This window comes from Mya arenaria, chromosome 8 (assembly GCF_026914265.1).
Source record: "Mya arenaria isolate MELC-2E11 chromosome 8, ASM2691426v1".
NCBI lineage: Eukaryota > Metazoa > Mollusca > Bivalvia > Myida > Myidae > Mya > Mya arenaria.
In genome coordinates, this window is record NC_069129.1 from 53,757,294 (window position 1) to 53,777,419 (window position 20,126).

The window sequence follows — 20,126 nt, forward strand, 5'->3', positions numbered from 1 at the left end:
GTGTGTGTGTGCGTGTGTGTGTGCGTGCGTGCGTGCGTGCGTGCGTGTGTGTGTACGTGTGTCTCTAAACAGGATAATACCTTTAAATATTGTTGTTGGTTTTTTTTTCCAGGTCGCTCAAAGGTTCCACATACCATACTTATGTGATGTATCAGAAGGCGTATATTTTTCTAGTGCCTATTTGATGTTATTGATGTTGGTTCAAACTGGAATGGGACAATATGTTGTCCAGAAATTGAAACTGATCAAGGTGATACCCGATGGACAACAATATCCAAACAAACAGAAAGCACGGAAAATAAGTTTCAGGTATCCTGATAATTTATACAAAATTAGGTATGCACTCATTGACGATACAATTTATTAAAAAAAAAAAAATATTCAATTGACAAAGCATTCCGTATAGTAGAGGAAATATTCAATTTGTATACGCAATTAATTGGTCAAAGGTCCACCGAATTTGAAACCTTGGTAATCAAGTTCATAAATTCATCTGACACTAAGGCCATTGGCTTTACAATTAAGACAGAGGATTCAACAACGGTTATGATTGTACTGAATTTAGATTATATTTCTTGTACTGATCAGTTGATTAGTGTGTTTCTACACGAATTTAGCCATTTCCTGGAAGGTTTTAATCATGAGCATCATCAGTTAGAATTCTACTCTCTGTTTATAGCAGTTAAAACACTGTTTTTACATCATATGTCATCATTGATAAACACCGATATCATTCAGTGGTCTAAAGTTTCAACTTACGCCATGTCTGCAGATCGGTCTGATGCACACAACGTAATTGATTGAACGGAGGTAAGTTAAAAACATAATTAACAAACCTTTTACAGAGACATGTACACAAGTTTTTAGGGACGTTAAACTTTGACGTTTAACTTTGTTTGAAATATTCATTTTGCACACTTTTTAATAACCAGAGAGTAGAAATGTAACTGATACATACTCATTTGATCAGAGTTTGGAAAAAAAAACACCATATAATATAATGTGTTATTGTTTCATAGACTTTCATTTAATCAACATTTGCATTTCTCCTATGGAAAACATTGTTGTTGTTCTTTATTAAAAACTATCTAGTAAAAAATTCATGTGTTAAAAATATGTCATACATACAATAATGCAATGTACTATAATCTCTCAAAGTTTGTTAACTCTCATTATTGTAAATATTATACATACAACATTTTAACATTGTACATTTATTGTCAAATTAATTGGTTTGTACAATACATATGATTTACCTGCAAGAGTTGCTTCTTTAATTATTATGGTCGTTTTGACAGGGCTCGCACAATAATGAGAGCAATATTCTACTCTCCAATTTATAGGGCAGGTGAAAATTGATATCGTTCATTGAATCGGACTTTATAAGTGCCTTTTCAAGTGACGGGACAAAGGGTTAATTTACACAACCACTCAAACCCTTGACAGTTAAAGTGTGGTCAATGAGACACGGACCGTGCGTTTAATCAGCTATGAAATGCTACAAATTTACACTCACTTGACCCTAACCGTCATCTGCTGTTATTAAAAATAGTTACACACAAAGAAAATAAAACATACATTCCACGGCGTCTAATAATCTCAGTAGGAAACGCTTTTTCTCTAGATCAATTAGCCAGCTTTGTATTCACCAAGCAGCTGCTACAAAATAAGTAACACTCACTTGACCCTAACCGTCATCTACTGTTATCAAAAATACACACAAAGAACTGTCTGTATAGTGCCTGTGTAGTGACACAAAGAACTGCCTGTAGAGTGCCTGTGTTTTTTTTTCTTTCTTATGGCGTGTAGTCTCCAAAGATTAACAATTTCAAGTGATTATCTGAAATTTTGTTTGAAATACGTTTTATAAAACCAGTAGAAATGTAACAAAGACTTTTGTAAATGGTCGCCTAGATAACGTTTTATTGCTTCAAACATTTAACCAACATTATTACTTATGAATTTACATTATTCTTATCAATGTTTTTTTTTTAAAACTATCAAGTACATACTCATATTTATAACATACATCTTAGTGAATTTCCTTGAGAAAATGATTATTGAAAATTGTGTAAAAGGTTTTGTTCATTTATTTTCAAATTGGTATGTACAATAAATGTAGTTACCTCTGAAGTTGACTTCTTTGTGTGTGTTAATGACTGATCTCACTACAATGATAGGCGCGAAGGGTCAAGACTTTATATAAAGGAGCTCTTAACATAATTGCTGAATTCATGCGAACGTTTTTAAGTGATCATTGACAGTTCAAGTGTTTTTCTCTAGATCAAGTGTTTGATTAATGAAGACGGACCGTCCTCGTACAAGCTTTGTGATTCTTCAGCCGTTGCTGCTACTCAATATCATGATTAACATGTCATCCGCTGTTTATTAAAAAAAAACTGGACTTGCGCGACCCCTGCTACTAATTCATTGATACATTAAATCAATCCCCGTAAAGTGCAAGCTTTGTGATTCTTCATTCACTACTGCTATTCAATATCATGATTAACATTAATAAAAAAGCTGGACTTGGGCGACCCCTACTTTATTGATACATTAAATCAGTCCCCGTAAAGATTCTTCATTCATTGCTGCTATTCAATATCATCCGCTCAAAAGAGTTGGACTGGCGTGACCCCTACTTTATTGTGGACTGGCGTGACCCCTACTATTGACTACGCAGGGCTATTTATAACTGATGATGTCATTATGCAAATTTGACTACGGAGGACCATCTATACTACTCTTAATATTGTATTTTTCCCGATATTGACTGAGAACATATTATAAACGGACGATTCAAAGGGGTGGGGGACGGCGCGCGCGCTGGGACCGATTCCCCCCACCCCAACCCGCCCCCTGAATCTGCAATTGAGTACATGCATTAAAACCGTCTCCGTAGCCTATTGGTTAAGGCGTTCTATACCCTTCATTAAATTGACTTAATACTTCACACAATTGTTCAGGACCATAAGCCAATGAGGTTACATAACTCCATATCCTTAATACAAGTTATGGCCCCTGATTGACTTAGGTTAAACTTTTAGGCAAGTAAAATTTAAGGGGAAGTTGGAATTTAATAAAAAAAACTTCCATGGGTCACAATGAACCCAATGAACAATGTTCTTTAATCATGAGCTATATAACTGTTCAAGCGTTAACAGACACATTCGTGTGCAGACGAAACTTTTATTGTTTTTATAAGCACAGAACTTGTATTTAGCATTTACAGTTTCTATATAATTCAACTGAAAGTTCTATTTAACCATAATATATCAAATATTAAGTCACCATTCACTAGCGGATTGAAAAGGGGTGCAGTTGGCGTGCGCTCCCTCTAAAATCGTCCAAGTTTACTTTTTGTGTCAATATATGAGAAGAAAATAATAAAATATACACATATAAATGCATCATTTCCGACTACAAATTGTTAAAAATTACTTGACTGAGTAACCCTCAATCCTCCTGCAAACGCCCCTAAGTAACGCCCCCTTCTAACGAGAATTCCTGGATCCGCCCCTGGTCATTATATATTTTGTTTATCAAACGGTACAGAGACCAAGTGACTGAATCTGACTTCCATTTAATGAATGAGATGGTCTGTAAAAGATTTCCGATGAATATCCTATGAAATTTGCAGTCCTCCCGTTTCGACTGGTCATTGTTTGTGGATTTATTATAGTACACAATTATAAAAAATACTATTACCAAGTTGTCTCTTAAGGTTACGGGAGCCTATACTGTCAAAAGTTAAATATATATAATTTGTCCCCCTAATGCCATAAAATATGGATGGTCCCCTTAATGCCTCAAAAATAGTATTATATATACACTGGTCTCCATAAACCCTTCTACATATATACCTGTCCCCTTAAAACCTGCAACATACTTACAAATTATTAAGGAGACCCCAAATTACGTATATTTTTTGTTAATTAATTTAAGAAGCCTGAATTTTGTACTCATAATAAATGATCATTTCAATACTAAATTATCAACAAAAAAGCAAAATAAAGTATAAAACAAAAAATATACAAATTGTCTCCTTAATGCCGTAAAAAATATACGGTCACCTTAATGCCCTAAGTAGATATATATATATATATATATATATATATATATATATATATATATATATATACCGCATATATGCCATATATGTTTCGCTCCTGGGGGGGAGGAGCGTGTATCTAAGGTTGCGCCAAAAAGTTGCACCTCACTTAACCGCCCCTAACTAATGCGTATTTAAACAACGAGGTGAATCGAACTAAGAGTGTAACATGCGACGTCAAAGAAGGCCAGCAGATCCTTTCAGAGAAAAGCATGCTCGACCCTGAAGGGATCCGTTGGTCTTTATTTACAGTAAATTCTCAATCCACACGGAGTCCGGGCTTTGCAAATTTGCATATTAACAACAAAGTAAACATACGTACTATGGACGTACTTCGGTCTATAACGGAATGTTATACTATGAACGCACATCCGTCGCCTACAGCGGACCGTTACAAGAGTGTTGTTCATATATAACAAAAAAGCTTCATGCACTTACTGAAATTGTCTACATGCATGTATATTTCAACTGTTTAAATGCATCGGCAAAACCTGTGCAAATAACGGCAGTTTGTTTCATCCTCTCCACTTGGACAGTCCATGCTGCCATCACAGACCTTTCCTGCGTTGATACAAGCTCCATTACGGCCTGCACACTGGAACGCACCGGGACATCCACTCTCTTTATCTGTTCAGGAAAGATATGCACCAATGAAAGGTAATTTTTCATCCAAAGATCGTTAAATAGCGTTAAATTGCCGTATATGTGTAGCACGAATTGCGGTTAACATAACCACCAGAAAAGTGTTAAAGTGACAATAAATACATACATAGGTATAACGAACATACATTTTGACTGATAAATCTTTAACTACTTACTAAATCATGCATGAATGGAAAATATTAATTACTGAAAACAAGATTGTAACCATGGTTTTAAAAGCAGAAAGCGAAAAAACATTAACTGATTGGTGAATTCTAAAAGATTTACTGTGGTCTACTATAGCCTCATAAGGTAGGAATACTGTGTTTTATGCTCATTTCGTTCAAATAAAACTTGGTGCCCTTCATTAAAACATTTGTTTCCGACATTTATTCATCCTTTTTTTAATATTAAAAAATATTATTAATTGTGTTAAATATTATTTGGGAGTAAGAGTACATCTTTAACAGAAAACCATCCGGTAACTTGACAGGCTGAACTATTTATGCACTAAAATAGTACAACAAACGTCAGTGTTTCTTACGAAACATGTCAATGTTTTGATTACACAACCAATAACAAAAGCGATACGTTGAATAAAGCAACATTTGTAAAAGTTTGTGTTCATGATAATAACACATTTGAAATCACTGCTAAACACTATGATTTGCGGTTTTTATCCTAACGTCGGAATATTTCATGAATCTAATACTCATAGCTGATGAAATATAGACAAAGAAGGTGAATACTTACCATAATATGCGTGAAAAGGCAAAGGCTATCCATATTTCCATTGGTAACGACCGTGGCTCTTATGGGCCTTTGGGCTACCCAAATGGCACCCGACAGCCGTAAATCCGAACACCAATTGAAATAGAAGCATGTTCAAGGTCTGACATCAAGCAAAGAGGCTTGGTATATGTATGGGACATTTTCAAGCCTCTAGCACCTTACTCATAAATCAAACTTCATAGCGTCAGAAAAGCATACACTTAGCCAGGGGACCGTTACAATAAAAATCGATTAAATTGAAATTATTTTATCTTGCTGTATATTTGAATGGATTTTACTTGAGCATGTTATTAATGAACATGTAAGTGAGGAAATAAAACCATCAACATGTGTTGCCATTTCTGACGATTATACTGATTTAAGATTAAGAAGTTGCGACTATAACCCTTGATTGAATCTGGCCCCAGCTTAAGGTCATTTCACATTTATTAATTTGGTGGATTTATGAGCATAAATAATAAGTCAATGAATACTTAAGGATTAAAATTCGTCTTTATCATTTTATGGGGGTATGGTATGCAATGGGGCTGTTCAAAATGGGTGGAGTCCAAAGGACTCCACAAGCATTTTGAACTGCGCCATTGCATACCATAACCCAACGAAATGCAAGATGTCGAATTTTATACTTATATTTACATTTATTTAAATGTACATATCTGCTAAAATAAATAGATAACTCAAGAGCATTTTCTATTTTTTTCTTTCTCTCGTTGTTCTCAACGGTGGGTAAATTCGAACAGCTACAGTAACCTAAATCTATAAAACAATAAATGCGCTGTAAGAATAAATCCTTATTCATGGGTTTAATTTTCTATATTTTCAAGGAAAAGTATATTTTAACAACGTATTATAACTGTATTACAGCTAGAAAAATACAACTGGAGTTATGAAGAATTAACATTAACAAGAAAACAACACAAATATTGCCACCTACAAAGTTCTTATTATATCTCGCGATAATACGCGATACTAACGTTTGTTAGTCACGAGTTTTCAAATTGGAGAGAAATTCCAGTCAATTTACTTGTTGAGCGTTATGTTGAAGTATCAGTTGGTGTATGAACCATGTTGGAATACGGTCTTGGACAATTCAGCAAGTGCATTGTCATTTCTTTGGAAGTTAGCATCGGATGAAACGACAGTGCCGGTGGGTGGATTAACGTTTTTAGCAATGGAAACTTTCGCGGAAGGAAAGCCAGAGGACGCAAGAAGACTTCGTGTTGAACTGAGCTCTTTCCTCTGGACGTTGCTGATTGCACTACAATATGTTATTGTTTCATTTCCTCGATTTCATGTTTTGTCAGATGCTTTATTTTTTACCAAATGTCAATTCCAAATTCCAAAATAAGTCGTCATCATTGTCATTTAATATTTCTTCCACTGTTCCATCCACCATGAAATCAAAATCTACATTAAAATCAATCAAATTGCTCATATTGCTGTAACTGCTTTACTGCTGATTTGAGTTTTGCAGGTTGCCAATAATTTTACTACGATTACCTTGAAAAAAATAGTTCCGTAGTAAATATGCCCTGCCCATTAGTATTATTGCGTCCAATGACAGGACAGAAGTATCGAACAAATGCACACGATTTCGATGGGAAATGCCATTGCACTTTATACAGAAATGATGTGAAATTGGTAAACAACAACCATCGTTAAGAATGAAGTGTTAATGTAAATATAATTAAAATGATAGTAGTGCATTGTACAAGAGGTATGTTACCAGGTTTGATCTGGGATAACTCGGGTCAACTGTTTTTTAATAATTGAACCATCTTAGCCCAATGTAGAAAATATCTCTATAAATCAAATGTATTTTATCTATAACATCTGATCCATTATTAAAATTTTCTTTCTCCAATATTTGTAACGTGGCGCTCATGCTTTTTTGAAGTTTTCACTGCAACCATAATAGAGGAGGCCCAATGTGAAGTATGGTTAAATTGACCGTGTGGTTGAGGGATAAATTGTGTGTGAGTCAACACTTTATTGTTACTGACGTCGACGTCGAGGGACTGCAATTACCGACATGTCATTACATTACGGACGTACACAGTCAGAGCTTTGCTTGTAAAGACATAGAGTCGGTCACTTTTTTAGAACATTATACACCTGCGTTAAGGTTATAAAGATTATCTTTGGTGCAAGAAAGTGAATTTCATCAGCGGGTTTCATCAAATAAAGTCAACAAGGTCACAGGAAGTTACTATAAATTAATTGATTTAAAACATGCTATCGTTAACTTATTGGATAGAACAGTTATTTATATCAAATGTATGGACTCATCGACTTTTTCTTAGCTACACATAGTCAATAACATCCGGTACTTGACCTTGTATATATGGTTGTACTCGGAACGGAAGACGCCGCAAAAATTGTTCCCTAAAGCTTAATTTTGGTTATCGATTAAGCCGATACTTGTATCGTTTCAATATAAGAATGATCAAAGTATAAAATATGTTATGTCTTTACGGCGTTATTGCTAAAAGCAAACAAGGAGAAATTTGTCAATTACAGACATAAATACGTAATAATGGTTTTGGACCAATAGGATTGCTGTACTTTTAAAAATATATGACGTTTTATTTTATTACTCATCAACGTCTTATTATGAATGTCAGATATAAATATCATACAACCTAATAAGATGTTTGCACTGGTTATACCGAATAAATTTATATGTGTCACTTTGATTACAGATCATGATATTGCCAGCTCAAACCCATAAAATCTATGTCACTTTGATTACAGATAATGATATTGCCAGCTCAAACCCATAAAATCTATGTCACTTTGATTACAGATCATGATATTGCCAGCTCAAATCCATAAAATCTATGTCACTTTGATAACAGATCATGATATTGCCAGCTCAAACCCATAAAATCTATGTCACTTTGATAACAGACAATGATAATGTGCCAGTTGCCAGTTCAAACCCACGACATTTAAGTCTCTTTTATGACAGTCCATGATATTACTAGCCCAAACCCACGACCTTTGTGTCACTTCGATGAAAGTCCATGATATTGCCACCTCAAACCCATGACCTTTGAGACTATTTGGTGACAGACCATCATAATGCCAGCCAAAACCCATGCATGACCTTTGTGTAACTTTGATGACAGTCCATGATATTGCCAGCCCAAACCCATGATCTCTGTGGCACTTTGATGATAGACCATGATATTGCCAGCTCAAACCCATGACATTTGAGTCTCTTTCATGACAGACGATGATATTGCCAGTTTAAACCCATCACCTTTTTGTAACTTTGATGACTGACCACGATATTGCCAGCTCAAACCCATGACCTTTGTGTAACTTTAATGACTAACCACGATATTGTCAGCTTAAATCCATGACCTTTAAGTCTATTTGATGACAGTCCATGGATGATAATGTGTCTCTTTCCATTTAAAACCCACGACCTGTATTCGAAGTGTCCAGTTTTTAAGTTATGATTGCATCGTTTTAAATCAGTCAAATATATATTTGTCATATGTTTCAAAGTTTATTTATGGTATAATTAAAGAACTTATATTTACATTCTGACTGCTAAGTCTTGAATGTTTTCTCCACGAAGACATTTCTGTTTTGTCTTTACTCGAAAATATGGATAAAATGTAGGCTTATAAATGTTTTCAAATTAATTAAAAATAAAGGCTAGGACGTCAGTCAGTGAGTAAGCAATTGGAAGTTTCGGGTCAAATAACAAACTTCATTACCTCTCCCTCCACAAAGTGCACCAAAAAGGTAACACGAGGAACCAAGCGTCACCCATCCGTCCTGGAAAAGGTCTTTACTTTCAAGTTTATACGGAAAACACATACGACATTTTATTCACCTTTACATATTGCCTCTCATATCTCAGTGACGCAGACCCTCCCCAGTAGTAGCGGATCCAGGATTTGACGTAAGAGGGGGCGCAACTTAGGGGCGTAACCTTTTGACTTGCGTCCCTCCCTCAGAATCGAAATTGATGTGGTTTAAAGTGTTTGCAGGGTTATATAACACTATCTTGTTAACGGTGCATTTTGGTCGTATTTCATTATTTTTTTTCTCCTATACTTTAATAAAAACTTGAACGATTGAAGGGAGGCGCCGGGGGACCCCCTTTCCCCCTCGATCTGGTTGTACCCCCCGCCCCCTTTCCCCAGATACCTTACATCCACGAAAACCACATTTCTTTACGCATACAAACAGCAATATGGTACGAAGGCTAATTTTCGTTCCTGCATGCCTGCTGTTATAGACAGTTATAACGAGTGTCACAGTATCCATAGATAAGTATACACAAAGATGTACGTAAAGCGGGTTTAAAATATAGTGGTCGCAGTTGGCCCCTCCCCCAAGATGCCAAAAGTGGACATTTTTAAGACAATATCGGAGAATGAATATCTAACACCAGTACTGAAAAACACGGGGAGATGACTGCGTGGATGACGATGGCGAACATTCAATTCGTTAATTTATTTAATTTAACAAAGAAATAAAATGGCGGCGACTGAAGGCAAGAGTGAAAATTTCAGAAAAATTGTTTGATTAATCAAATCTTTGCTGTTGAGCAAACTTTTATAGCGAATGGTCGTGGTGTTGACTGCGGATGAAAAGGTACTGCGGCAAAACACCTGTTCGCAATCGGGACACCTCGGCCAGTATCCAACAGGAATTGACTCGAAGCTTGCAGGAGGTGGCCGAGTTGTTACGATTGACCTGTTCGGGCAAATATTTTTTCTTTCACTAAATAAGTTAAACAGTTGAAAAGAATTGACATACGGTTGAAATTGGTGATTACAATAAAGGATACAATTCTTAGACAAAAAGTAATATATATCGTAGTGCATTGAAAATATTCAGCCCCTCCCCCCCCCCCTCCCCCCTTCCGAGTCCATATAAACAGCTGGCCTCGATTTCTCAAAACCTTACTGGATTTAGCTAAGCCCACTATTTTTTTTCAATAATTTGCATATTATTTCATTCTTTTAGAGTTTTTATTCTTTAGATAAGAATTGTCTGATTATCATATTAAACAAACCATTTTTCTTTAATCAAAATTAAATTAAAGTATTATTTTGGCTTATTGAAATAAGCTACTTCAGCCTGTTATGCTTGAAAAGTTTCCAGAAAATTGTTTTGTCATTTTTTTGTTTAGGGTACTCTAAGCTGACATAACGAATGTCCAAATCTCATAAAAAAATACTCAAACATGCATTATTATGGCTATCCCCATCCAACCTCAACAAAAATGTGCTGTGCCAAAAACCCTGCGTTAAAAGGAGGGTTATTTACAAGTGTCCGGGTGGCTGAGATAAGAACAAGAGCATTGGGAGAGCATGTTGAAAACACTTAATTTAAAGTAAACTACACCCAAAACAATGTTTATGATACTAACCATAGCTGTTGAGGAACGCTGTAATAACTACTGGATTCAGAGCAGTGCCCCCCCCCCCCCACCCACCCAAAAAAAGGGATAGAAATTGTTTAAGTTTACTTTTTATGTCAATATTGAATATTGGGGGGGGGGGGGGGGAATTGTAATATATTAAGCTTAAAATTCCGGTGTAGAAATTGCTAAAGAAATCCCCCAAACTTCCAAGCAAACATTTTGAACCATTTGAATATCGGTTCTGAGAGAGGCTTGTTCACCCCCCCCCCCCCCACACACATACACCAAGTAACGCCCCCTTTATGATCTATATATTTTGGGATCTGCCCCTATTTTACTAAAAATAAAACAATGGCATACAAAAGTAAAGCGCGGAAATAGCTGAACTAGTAAGAACTCATACTGGGGCTGCAACTGAATAACAGTTTCATATCTAGGACAAAAACATAATATATATAAGTTTGACCTTGACCAAAAGATGACCTCTACTGGTTGAGATTGCATATAGAACAGTTTTGACATTTTTTAAAAAAAAACATCTTTGGTTTGGGTTGTATTAACTTCAAACATGGCATGACCCATGTTTGGTTCAAACCTCAGCATCTGCCAAAGTGCATAGTCACAAATTATTATGATTCATGGTAAAATTGATCCGCAGTAAATCTAAGTGGGGGGGGGGGACGTAATAGACGTTTCATGCAAACATTAAGTGAGAAAAATGTTTCAAGGCAAACAAAATGCCGGATTTAGAATCAAAAGTACAGATTCAGGTACCAACTTGCCTGGTAAGTGGACCTTTTCTTTAAATTTTGAACCATGTATGCGTCCAGTATGTGGAGAAAAACATATGCTTCCATCGACATCTTAGTTTGGTAGCATAACTATATAGATAAAATAGTTATTGAAATGATTGTGACTGAGAAGGCAAGGTTTACAAATAAACGTGTTGATTTTTTCACAATGTTTCGTATTTTCTCGGCAAATACGGCATATCTGTGCATCATGTAACTGTGCTTTCATGTATAAATTCATATTTTCCAAACATCATGGTTATAACTCGACTGTACAAGTTTCCTGACCGATTTTTTTGTTCCTTGTCCCCCATTTTGTTTATTGCAAGCACATTACCCACATTTTGGTGAAATGCAAACAAACTTCTGCACAAGTGTTCAGCCTTGAGAGGATACGTTTTTAGTTCTGGGAATCGCTAACGGTCACGAGTCTTTCAGTTGGTATGTGATGTGTATCATTTGTATAGTCAACGATTTTTTTTACTTCAGAAACGGACTTGAACTTCACCATGGCTCGATTTAGAAGACGAACGAGCCTCGTGTTAGACTGAAAATCACACAAGTCCGAAGTGAAAAGGAAAGCCGTCAGTACAAGAACAGAAAATGCTAGCATGTCGCCGATGAAAAACGCGCTTGTGTGATGACAACTTCCAAAGTAGTTAGATTCTCAGTGTTTAAACAGAGATGTTTAACATCTTTAACTCGTTACAAAACACCAAAATGGAAAAGATTAGCCCTCGAAATACTACATAGACATAAGCGCGTTTATCCCTCCTGATAAAAGAATGAAAGTATTCAATGAAGTCAATTTCATACAAGCTATTTGAAGACACATTAAAATGGTATGATTCGGAAAACACCTCCGCCATGCGTTATTCTGAGGAGACAAAAGATTTCTATTGGACTTGACAGAAATTACTTGGTGGTCAGTTTCTCCGATTTTAAAGGCCTAGTTTATTCCTTCTATAAGTTACCCCCCACAAAACTGTGTATAGTACACAGCCTCTGTGTATTGATCTTAATCTAATTGCCTTATTGTCTTATCAGATCTCTGATCTGAGTATCCTGCTGCGCAGTTTTGGTGGTTTTTATTATAGAAATAGACCCTAAATGCTCCTGAGCCCATTAACAAATACACAGGAAATTGGCTCCTACCGTGTCAATAGTACAATAAGCAGGAGATGCACAGCAAGGGATTGTCATGCCAAACATTCCTTAAACAAGGCCTTTCATGTCTTCAAATAATTTGTAGAAAATTGACTTCGTTTTTTTACCTGATGCGTTTACGGCATAGTTAAAGGGATGTTTGGCATGTTCATTCCCTGCTATGCATCCTTTGTTTATTGCACTGGGGTCACAGCAGTGGACAATTGCCTGTGTATTTGTTCATTGGTAAAGGGCCATTTAGCGTTGGCACTTGAAGAGTAGATAATCTCATTGTCTCACTAATATATAACCAATTCTTGTATAGCCAATGTATTAATAAATTTGACCGATGGGAAATAAATGATTAACAGATAAGAATAATAAGGCTGGATATGTTAGCCAGGTTAAACAGTATTTATTCATAACATTTTAAACAAGCGAGCAGTTTACATCAACCAATTGATGATTGGATCAATGTACTTACACTGAATCCCTTTGCTTGGTTGCTTCATTGCTCATGAAGTTGTTTAAAACTGAAGACAAATAAAAAAAAATGTACAAACTACTCACATTTTAATTTTAGCTTGATGAACTGTAACCAAGCCCTCTTGGAAACAAGGCTATTGTATAGTGGTAAAGATTGTTTTAACGGATCGATTGCGTCAAAACAGTAGAAAGTACCTTGAAGTGATTATAAATGATTTTGGAAACAATCTCAAAAGGGTCCCTTCAGCGTGCTTTGGGCATGAATCCCTCAAACAGACCCCTGGCTATTCTTCCGGATTGATAATTACCAACAGTTAAAACCCCGTGTAATAAAAAAAATAGTCTCCTGTGTTATAAACAACAGCGGTTTCTTTGTTCCTGGTTCCGTGCATACAAATAACGGATGTATAAACAATTTCAAAAGGGGTCTAAACTCCTTTACCCTATATTGGCATGATTCCCTTATATTCAAACAAACCCCTGGCTATTTTATTGGATTGACAATTATCAGCCATTAATACTTCTGTATAATACAAAATATTCTCCTGTATTATAAACATCAGCATTTTCCTTGTTCCTGGTTCCGTGCATACAGATATGGCATGCATACATATATTTTGTTTGGATCGTTTTAAAAAAACATTTCTGGAGATTACGTGTCATATTATGCAGGCACTAAGAAGACAGCTGTTTTTTCACTACGATCCGTGAAGTAAAATCCCATGCAACTTCACCGACATTTTACGTTATTGTTTCGTGGGCCTTTCACCCAATTACAAACGTTTATAGGAAGTCACGAACGTTCTTATACTAAAGAGTGAGCTGATGAGCATTTGCAGAAAAATGTCAAACTTATCTCATTTCTACACTTACGGTGAAGCCTCATTAGCAACATTTATTTAGGAGAAGCAGAATTGAAGCGGGCACTAAAGTGTTTTCCTTACTAAAGTAGCATACAATATCGACTACTTCCTTGTTCGAAAGAAAACGTGTGTTGACATGGGTTTTAATAAGTGTGTCTGTTGTTGTTGTTGTTGTTGTTGTTGTTGTTTTTTAGTTAAGGGAAGAGATAACTTTGTTGTCGTCGGCAATGTCGTGCACAAAAACCAAAACTCCATCATAACTAAAATAAAGTTCACTTAAGGCATGATTTGTGGGATTGATGTCAGTATCAGGATATTAAGGTGTGTGAAGTCCGAACATATCCGAAGATGCTGCGTTCATCGGATGATAACCGCAATTGTCGAAAGAATGAAAGTTGAGGTGTACATATTAAAGCAACGTTTGAAATGTATCCGTATGGAATTCAATTCACATGTTGCCCAATAGAGTATGAACATTTCACATTTCAAGCTTTAATACATGTCTAGTTAGGTCCCTCTTCGATTAAAAAGCAGTAAGCTTTGACTTAGTTGACTTAGATTGCATTGATATACGTTACATCCTGACCAAGTGCCGTCAAGATTAATTGGATCAGATACGTGGCCTTCAAGGGCCATGAATTTTCACGGTCTCAAATCAGAGACTAGACTTTAACTCAGAAAAACGCTTTTAGTAAATCACAAAGAATCATCTTTATTCCATTCGTTTTATAAAAAAAAATGTAAAAAAATAATTGGAATACAATACCGTATATTTTACTATCAATTCATAACGAGAAGGTATTGTTACAATGAAAAGAATATTTGCGGTTTTGCAACTTGAGTTTGAGCTCAGACTGTAGATTGTTCGTAACCATGGCCCCAGAATGCAATCAACGTTCAAATTTTGCAACTAACGAAAGCCAGCAAATACTAGAAGATCGTCAAATAACAATAAATTTAAACATGGACGTATATACATGTACTTGCAATATCGTTTTAATGCAAATACACTAAAATTAATTTGTAAACGTGACCTCAATTGGTGTAAATAAAACATGTATAACTTGAGCTAACGGACGTATTCTGATATTATGCAATAACGCGAAATTGTTCCGACACGTTACAAGAATAAAACATAAAATTGAATGGACTTCATCCCTCATTAGGAACTTCTGTTACATTTTAAGTTTTTTTTTAAAAAGGTAAAAGGAAGTATGTGTATCATTGGCTAGCCATTCGAGCGGCATTTGAGAGGGAAGCGCTGAATTTGTATTTAAGGGGATGCGTTGCTGTTGAAACTCAAACCAGCTATTTACCAGTGACGAACGTTGATAGAAAAGGTAAGAAATAATTATTATTTTATAATTTCTAATTTTGCCATGTATTGATATTCATTCTGAAGCAGTCGATGCTAAACAGCGGTAATAAATGATTCTCGTACTCTTTTTAACTTGCTTATTGTTCACTTCACAAAATATAAAACAAATGTATTAACTTCGTCAAATTCATTTTAACTGACAGCTTCACCCCCACAGATTTACCGTTTTGACAAAAATATTATTTGTTGTCTTTGAATTATCAATTGTTTGCGTAAGTATATGCAAACCAGTGATATAAGACTGCTGACAAAAAATCAGATCGCAGATTTTCATATTTTAGCTCAAAAATTGATGTTTTATGCATTTATCTTAAACCGTTAGTAACACTTGTAGCCATTAAACATTATAAACGAACGAATGTATAAAAATCTACGATCTGATCTTCTGTCAGCAATCTTATATCACTAGTTTGCAGATAGTTGCGCAAACATTTGCTCATTCCAAGACAAAAAAAATGAAAAAAAAAGTTGTTAAAACGGTAAATCTATGAGAGTGCAGCTTTAATACAAGAATACTATTAATTGAATGTCTGTAACCATAATAAATAGTGTCACTTTGTTATCTCTTGCAGCAATGATGATGAAGATCACTCTGATTCTTTTTGCTGTCGTTGTTGCGGCCACTGCAACGGTATGATCTAGCTTTTTTATTCATTCATCTTGTATATTATCATGTACTGGATTAGAGAGCAAAATATATACTAGATGGCAGTCCGCCTCCTCTTATTTAAATGCATTGCTTATTCTAACGGCAGCAACCGTGATTTGTTTTGGCTGCGATTTAGTAAAACATGCAGCAAGTGAGAAATATGGTTCAATTGCATTTTCTTGAAAATAATCCGTAAGAATCCACGAAAATAGGTTTTAGAATTGTATAATTTATTTCATTTATACAGTGATATATTTTTCGGCTTGAGTCGGTGCATGTGCCTTAAAGGGACGCACGCTCACAGATGTTATATTGACAACGATTTTTTACAACTTTGTTTAAGTTAACATATTTCACTTTCTTTTATGAACTAACAGCAATCATTAAGTAGTAGATACTCATATCACCAGAATGTTTTAAATCCTAGCCTAAAATAATTAAATTTCCAATAGCGTGATTCACTTTTTCGGCAAAAAGAGAATTTTTTGTCTCATTTCTAAATAAGTCCAAATGTGACCATTTCATAATATTTTATTATTGAAACAAAATTTTCTTCACAATTTACACAGAATTACCCTTTTCGATATCTGACCCACTAAAACATGAACGTATATCATTAAATGTGAAATATTAATGCATAAGATCTTTACTACAAGGCGATCACTCAGTAAAATAATTGCTGTTTTTAGCCGTTCCTCCAACTGAGTGATGACGACGGCATGGGTGACGTTGACGTGGAAATCTCGGTGAGAGGAGGGCAGAAGACGTTGACGTATAAAACTCCCAACGGCAACGTCCTTGACGTCACCCACGTTTTAAAGAACGAGGTAGATTTCTTTGGTCATTATCAGCGTCATTCAACAACATTTTCAAGAGTATTTGTCGACTCTGAGGGCGATAACCGTTCTGTCTATGCCTATAATAAGTTCGTTTTCAGCCCAGACGTTTTCTTTTACTCAGAAAATAATATAAAAGTGACATGAATTATTGTATCAAAGTATTTAAAAAAAATACAACTCATCATTCGTATATCTACCAATTTTCGACTCTTCGACTGAAACATTCGTGTTTTTGACACTATGTATGTTCGAAAGATGAACTCCATCCTTGGCATCCCAGTGTATTCATAACCAACGCTGAGGTGCCGAGGATGTTTTAAAGCGACGCTCTTATTCCAAATCAGAACATGATGTAAAACAAGCATAACTTTTAAGTGATAAACTTTTTACTACATGTACTTACTAAATAGAGCATTTATGGAAAATATGAATTACTGATAACAAGATTTTAACTGTGCATTTAATAGCTGATAGCGCAAAAATATTAAACGATTGGTGAGTGCTAAAATATTTACTGTGATCTACTTTTGTTTCATAAGATAGAAATACCGTTTTTTCTGCACCTTAACTTCAAGATAAACTTGGTATTCTTCATAGGACCCATTGTTTTCGACATTTTTTTCAGCAGTTGTGGTATATTATATAACATTTGTTTTAACTTTTAATTGTGGTTAATTGTATTTGGGAGAAAGAGTGCATCTTTAACTTATTCCATTCTTTTCCCCAGGGGGTCATCGTCAATATTCCCGGAGAGAATGAAGTGTGCAACGTCAGACAACTTCATCAGGTAATCTTTTATTGCGTTATTTTGTCATAGTTGTAGAAATTTTTAAGTGGATTTTAATTTGAAAACGGATACGGTTGTTTATAAAATCATGGTGTTTGTCATTTATGATATTTCGGAATGGAATTGTATTAGCTATACACAGAAGCATACACAAACTTTAATAGTTCTGTGTGTAGTGCTTTTTACATAAAGGCACAGTGAAGATTGGAATTTGAGAAAAAGACGAGAATGGGATATATTGAATTTGGCTTGTTTGTCTAAAGACAATATAATTACCATTTTCAAGTGTATTAGCTCCTCCTTTTATGTTACCTATTTAAAAATGGATTTTTTCTTTGTTGATTAAGCAATTTGAAAAACACTGGACTGTTACGTGAATTCCAGTAAGTTTGATCGAGTTCCATACATTGATTCTTTCTTGTATATCAAAGCCATTCAATATCTTTAGGGATGTGTTGTTTATCACATTATATTTATCCAAAATGATATTTATCAACATTTTAGACACAAACAATGAACCGGATGGCTGTTGTCATGACCTGAACATTTAAGTTAGATGAAACCCTGAGATTTACGTGGTTTAATTTTTAGGCTGGCAGTCATCTACAAGGAGAAAGTTGTTTTCCGAAAGTTGTATTAACATTTTTATTATTAAATATACAGGCACGCATCGGGTAGCCTTGACGGATGAAGAGCTGCTCCTGAGGCTTGCGGGGAATTGCCAAGGAAAAGCGATGTATTTAGATTGGTGTATTTGTGAAATGCTAATGTTTTTGCACGTACATTTTTCGTTACTAGACCATCAATGACGTGGAAGAGAGTTTGACTTGTTCAGAACGAGTAGCGATGACCGATAAAGAGCTGTCACCGAGGCTTGCCGAGATTTGCCGAGGAAAGGCGGTGTTTGCCGTGAAATTCGCGCCATGTAAGCTTGTCCAAACTAATCTTGATAATAACTAACCATAACAGTTATACATGGCATACATAAGATGCCTAAAACAGCATATTGATATTATTTATTTCCCGTGGTATATAATTGGTATCAGCTATTTTTAATAAATTGTGCTTTGCAAAAACTGCAAAGAACTTTTTTCACGCAATGAACATATAATACTCATACGTATCTATTAAATAACACATGTTACTTTCAAGACTTTTTTAACAAGCACACTGTTTGGAGATCAGTTGAAAAGTAAATGGTTATAATGAGCGTCGAGGCTTCCGAAAATCAAACGAGTTAAAGTTAGATATTAATTATGACACAATATCAAAATAGCTTTTTCGTGTACAATGATAGTAAACACACTTGTTGAAAATTATTTTCAGGTCAGCCCCGAACAAGTCAGCCCCGAGTTCGTCGAGATATTGCCTGCCTGCGACTTTGCTGGCTCTGTTCTGACGAACACATATGCTGTGGAGTCCGCTGTGTATGGACTGATTAAGGGATCCTGATGGGCTGAAGTTTGGGAGAGTCTGACTTACTCTCCGGTACAGCCGTGATAAAGGATCAAGTGCCAAGCTTAACTATCCGAATATTTTTTGCCGTCTGTATATGTTCTGTGCTAATATTGCTAAAAGCGTCTGTTATATTTTGTTTTTGTAATAACTGCCAGTGTTAAATCATCAAACTGATATCAAGGCTTTGATTTTCAACTCTATTAATTAAACATTAGAAATGAAATCCAAATATTAAAATATTCAGCCGATAACTGTATAGTGACTGGAATATGTGATATTTATTTTGAATATGCTTATTCATATGCATGTTTATTTGGCTACTAGTCCATCTTTCTTATTCACCTATTTTATTATGCATTGCTTGAATAAAAACTTAAAAAAGAGCGACTTAATTTTGAAAAGGGTTGAACAGTCTTCGGGTTGAAAAATCCAGCCCCCGTCTTACCTACACGCCATGGGCGTACCATATTTGAAGAAGTCTTCCCATACATATATTATGTTGTCTAGATCATACATATAATACATGTAAGCAAGATACAAGATACAAGAATCTGTATCTAAAGTCGGGTATGTATTAACAAGAACCATTAGTTCAATGAGCTATTTTCCGACATGAATAACAAACATTATCGTTATTGAAAGAGTTGAATAGTCTAGGGGTTGAAAAGTCCTGCTCCGGTCCTTTCATCACGCTATGATCGTATCACATTTGAAGAAGTTGCCCCATGTTCATATATATTATAGTGTTTAGATCATACACATAATACATGTCAGCTGCAATACGGTGCTGTG

General features: G+C 35.4%; 1 protein-coding gene across 1 annotated transcript; it reads left to right on the top strand.

The window, feature by feature from the left end:
- Positions 1 to 15,487: 15,487 nt before the first annotated feature.
- Positions 15,488 to 19,655, top strand: LOC128242414 (uncharacterized). The gene is made up of 6 exons (XM_052959555.1): positions 15,488 to 15,563; positions 16,174 to 16,232; positions 16,940 to 17,077; positions 17,817 to 17,876; positions 18,675 to 18,801; positions 19,203 to 19,655. Exons 2-6 carry the CDS (start codon positions 16,176 to 16,178, stop codon positions 19,316 to 19,318), a joined length of 498 nt encoding a protein of 165 aa, XP_052815515.1. The 5' UTR covers positions 15,488 to 15,563; positions 16,174 to 16,175; the 3' UTR covers positions 19,319 to 19,655.
- Positions 19,656 to 20,126: the final 471 nt, after the last annotated feature.

What these genes read in the sequence shown, in the direction of transcription:
- LOC128242414 (XM_052959555.1), top strand. Translation starts at nt 16,176, where the DNA reads ATGATGATGAAGATCACTCTGATTCTTTTTGCTGTCGTTGTTGCGGCC. An exon ending in CCCACGTTTTAAAGAACGAG is followed by an intron (nt 17,078 to 17,816) that starts GTAGATTTCTTT and finishes TCTTTTCCCCAG; the next exon opens with GGGGTCATCGTCAATATTCC. An exon ending in ACGTCAGACAACTTCATCAG is followed by an intron (nt 17,877 to 18,674) that starts GTAATCTTTTAT and finishes TTTCGTTACTAG; the next exon opens with ACCATCAATGACGTGGAAGA.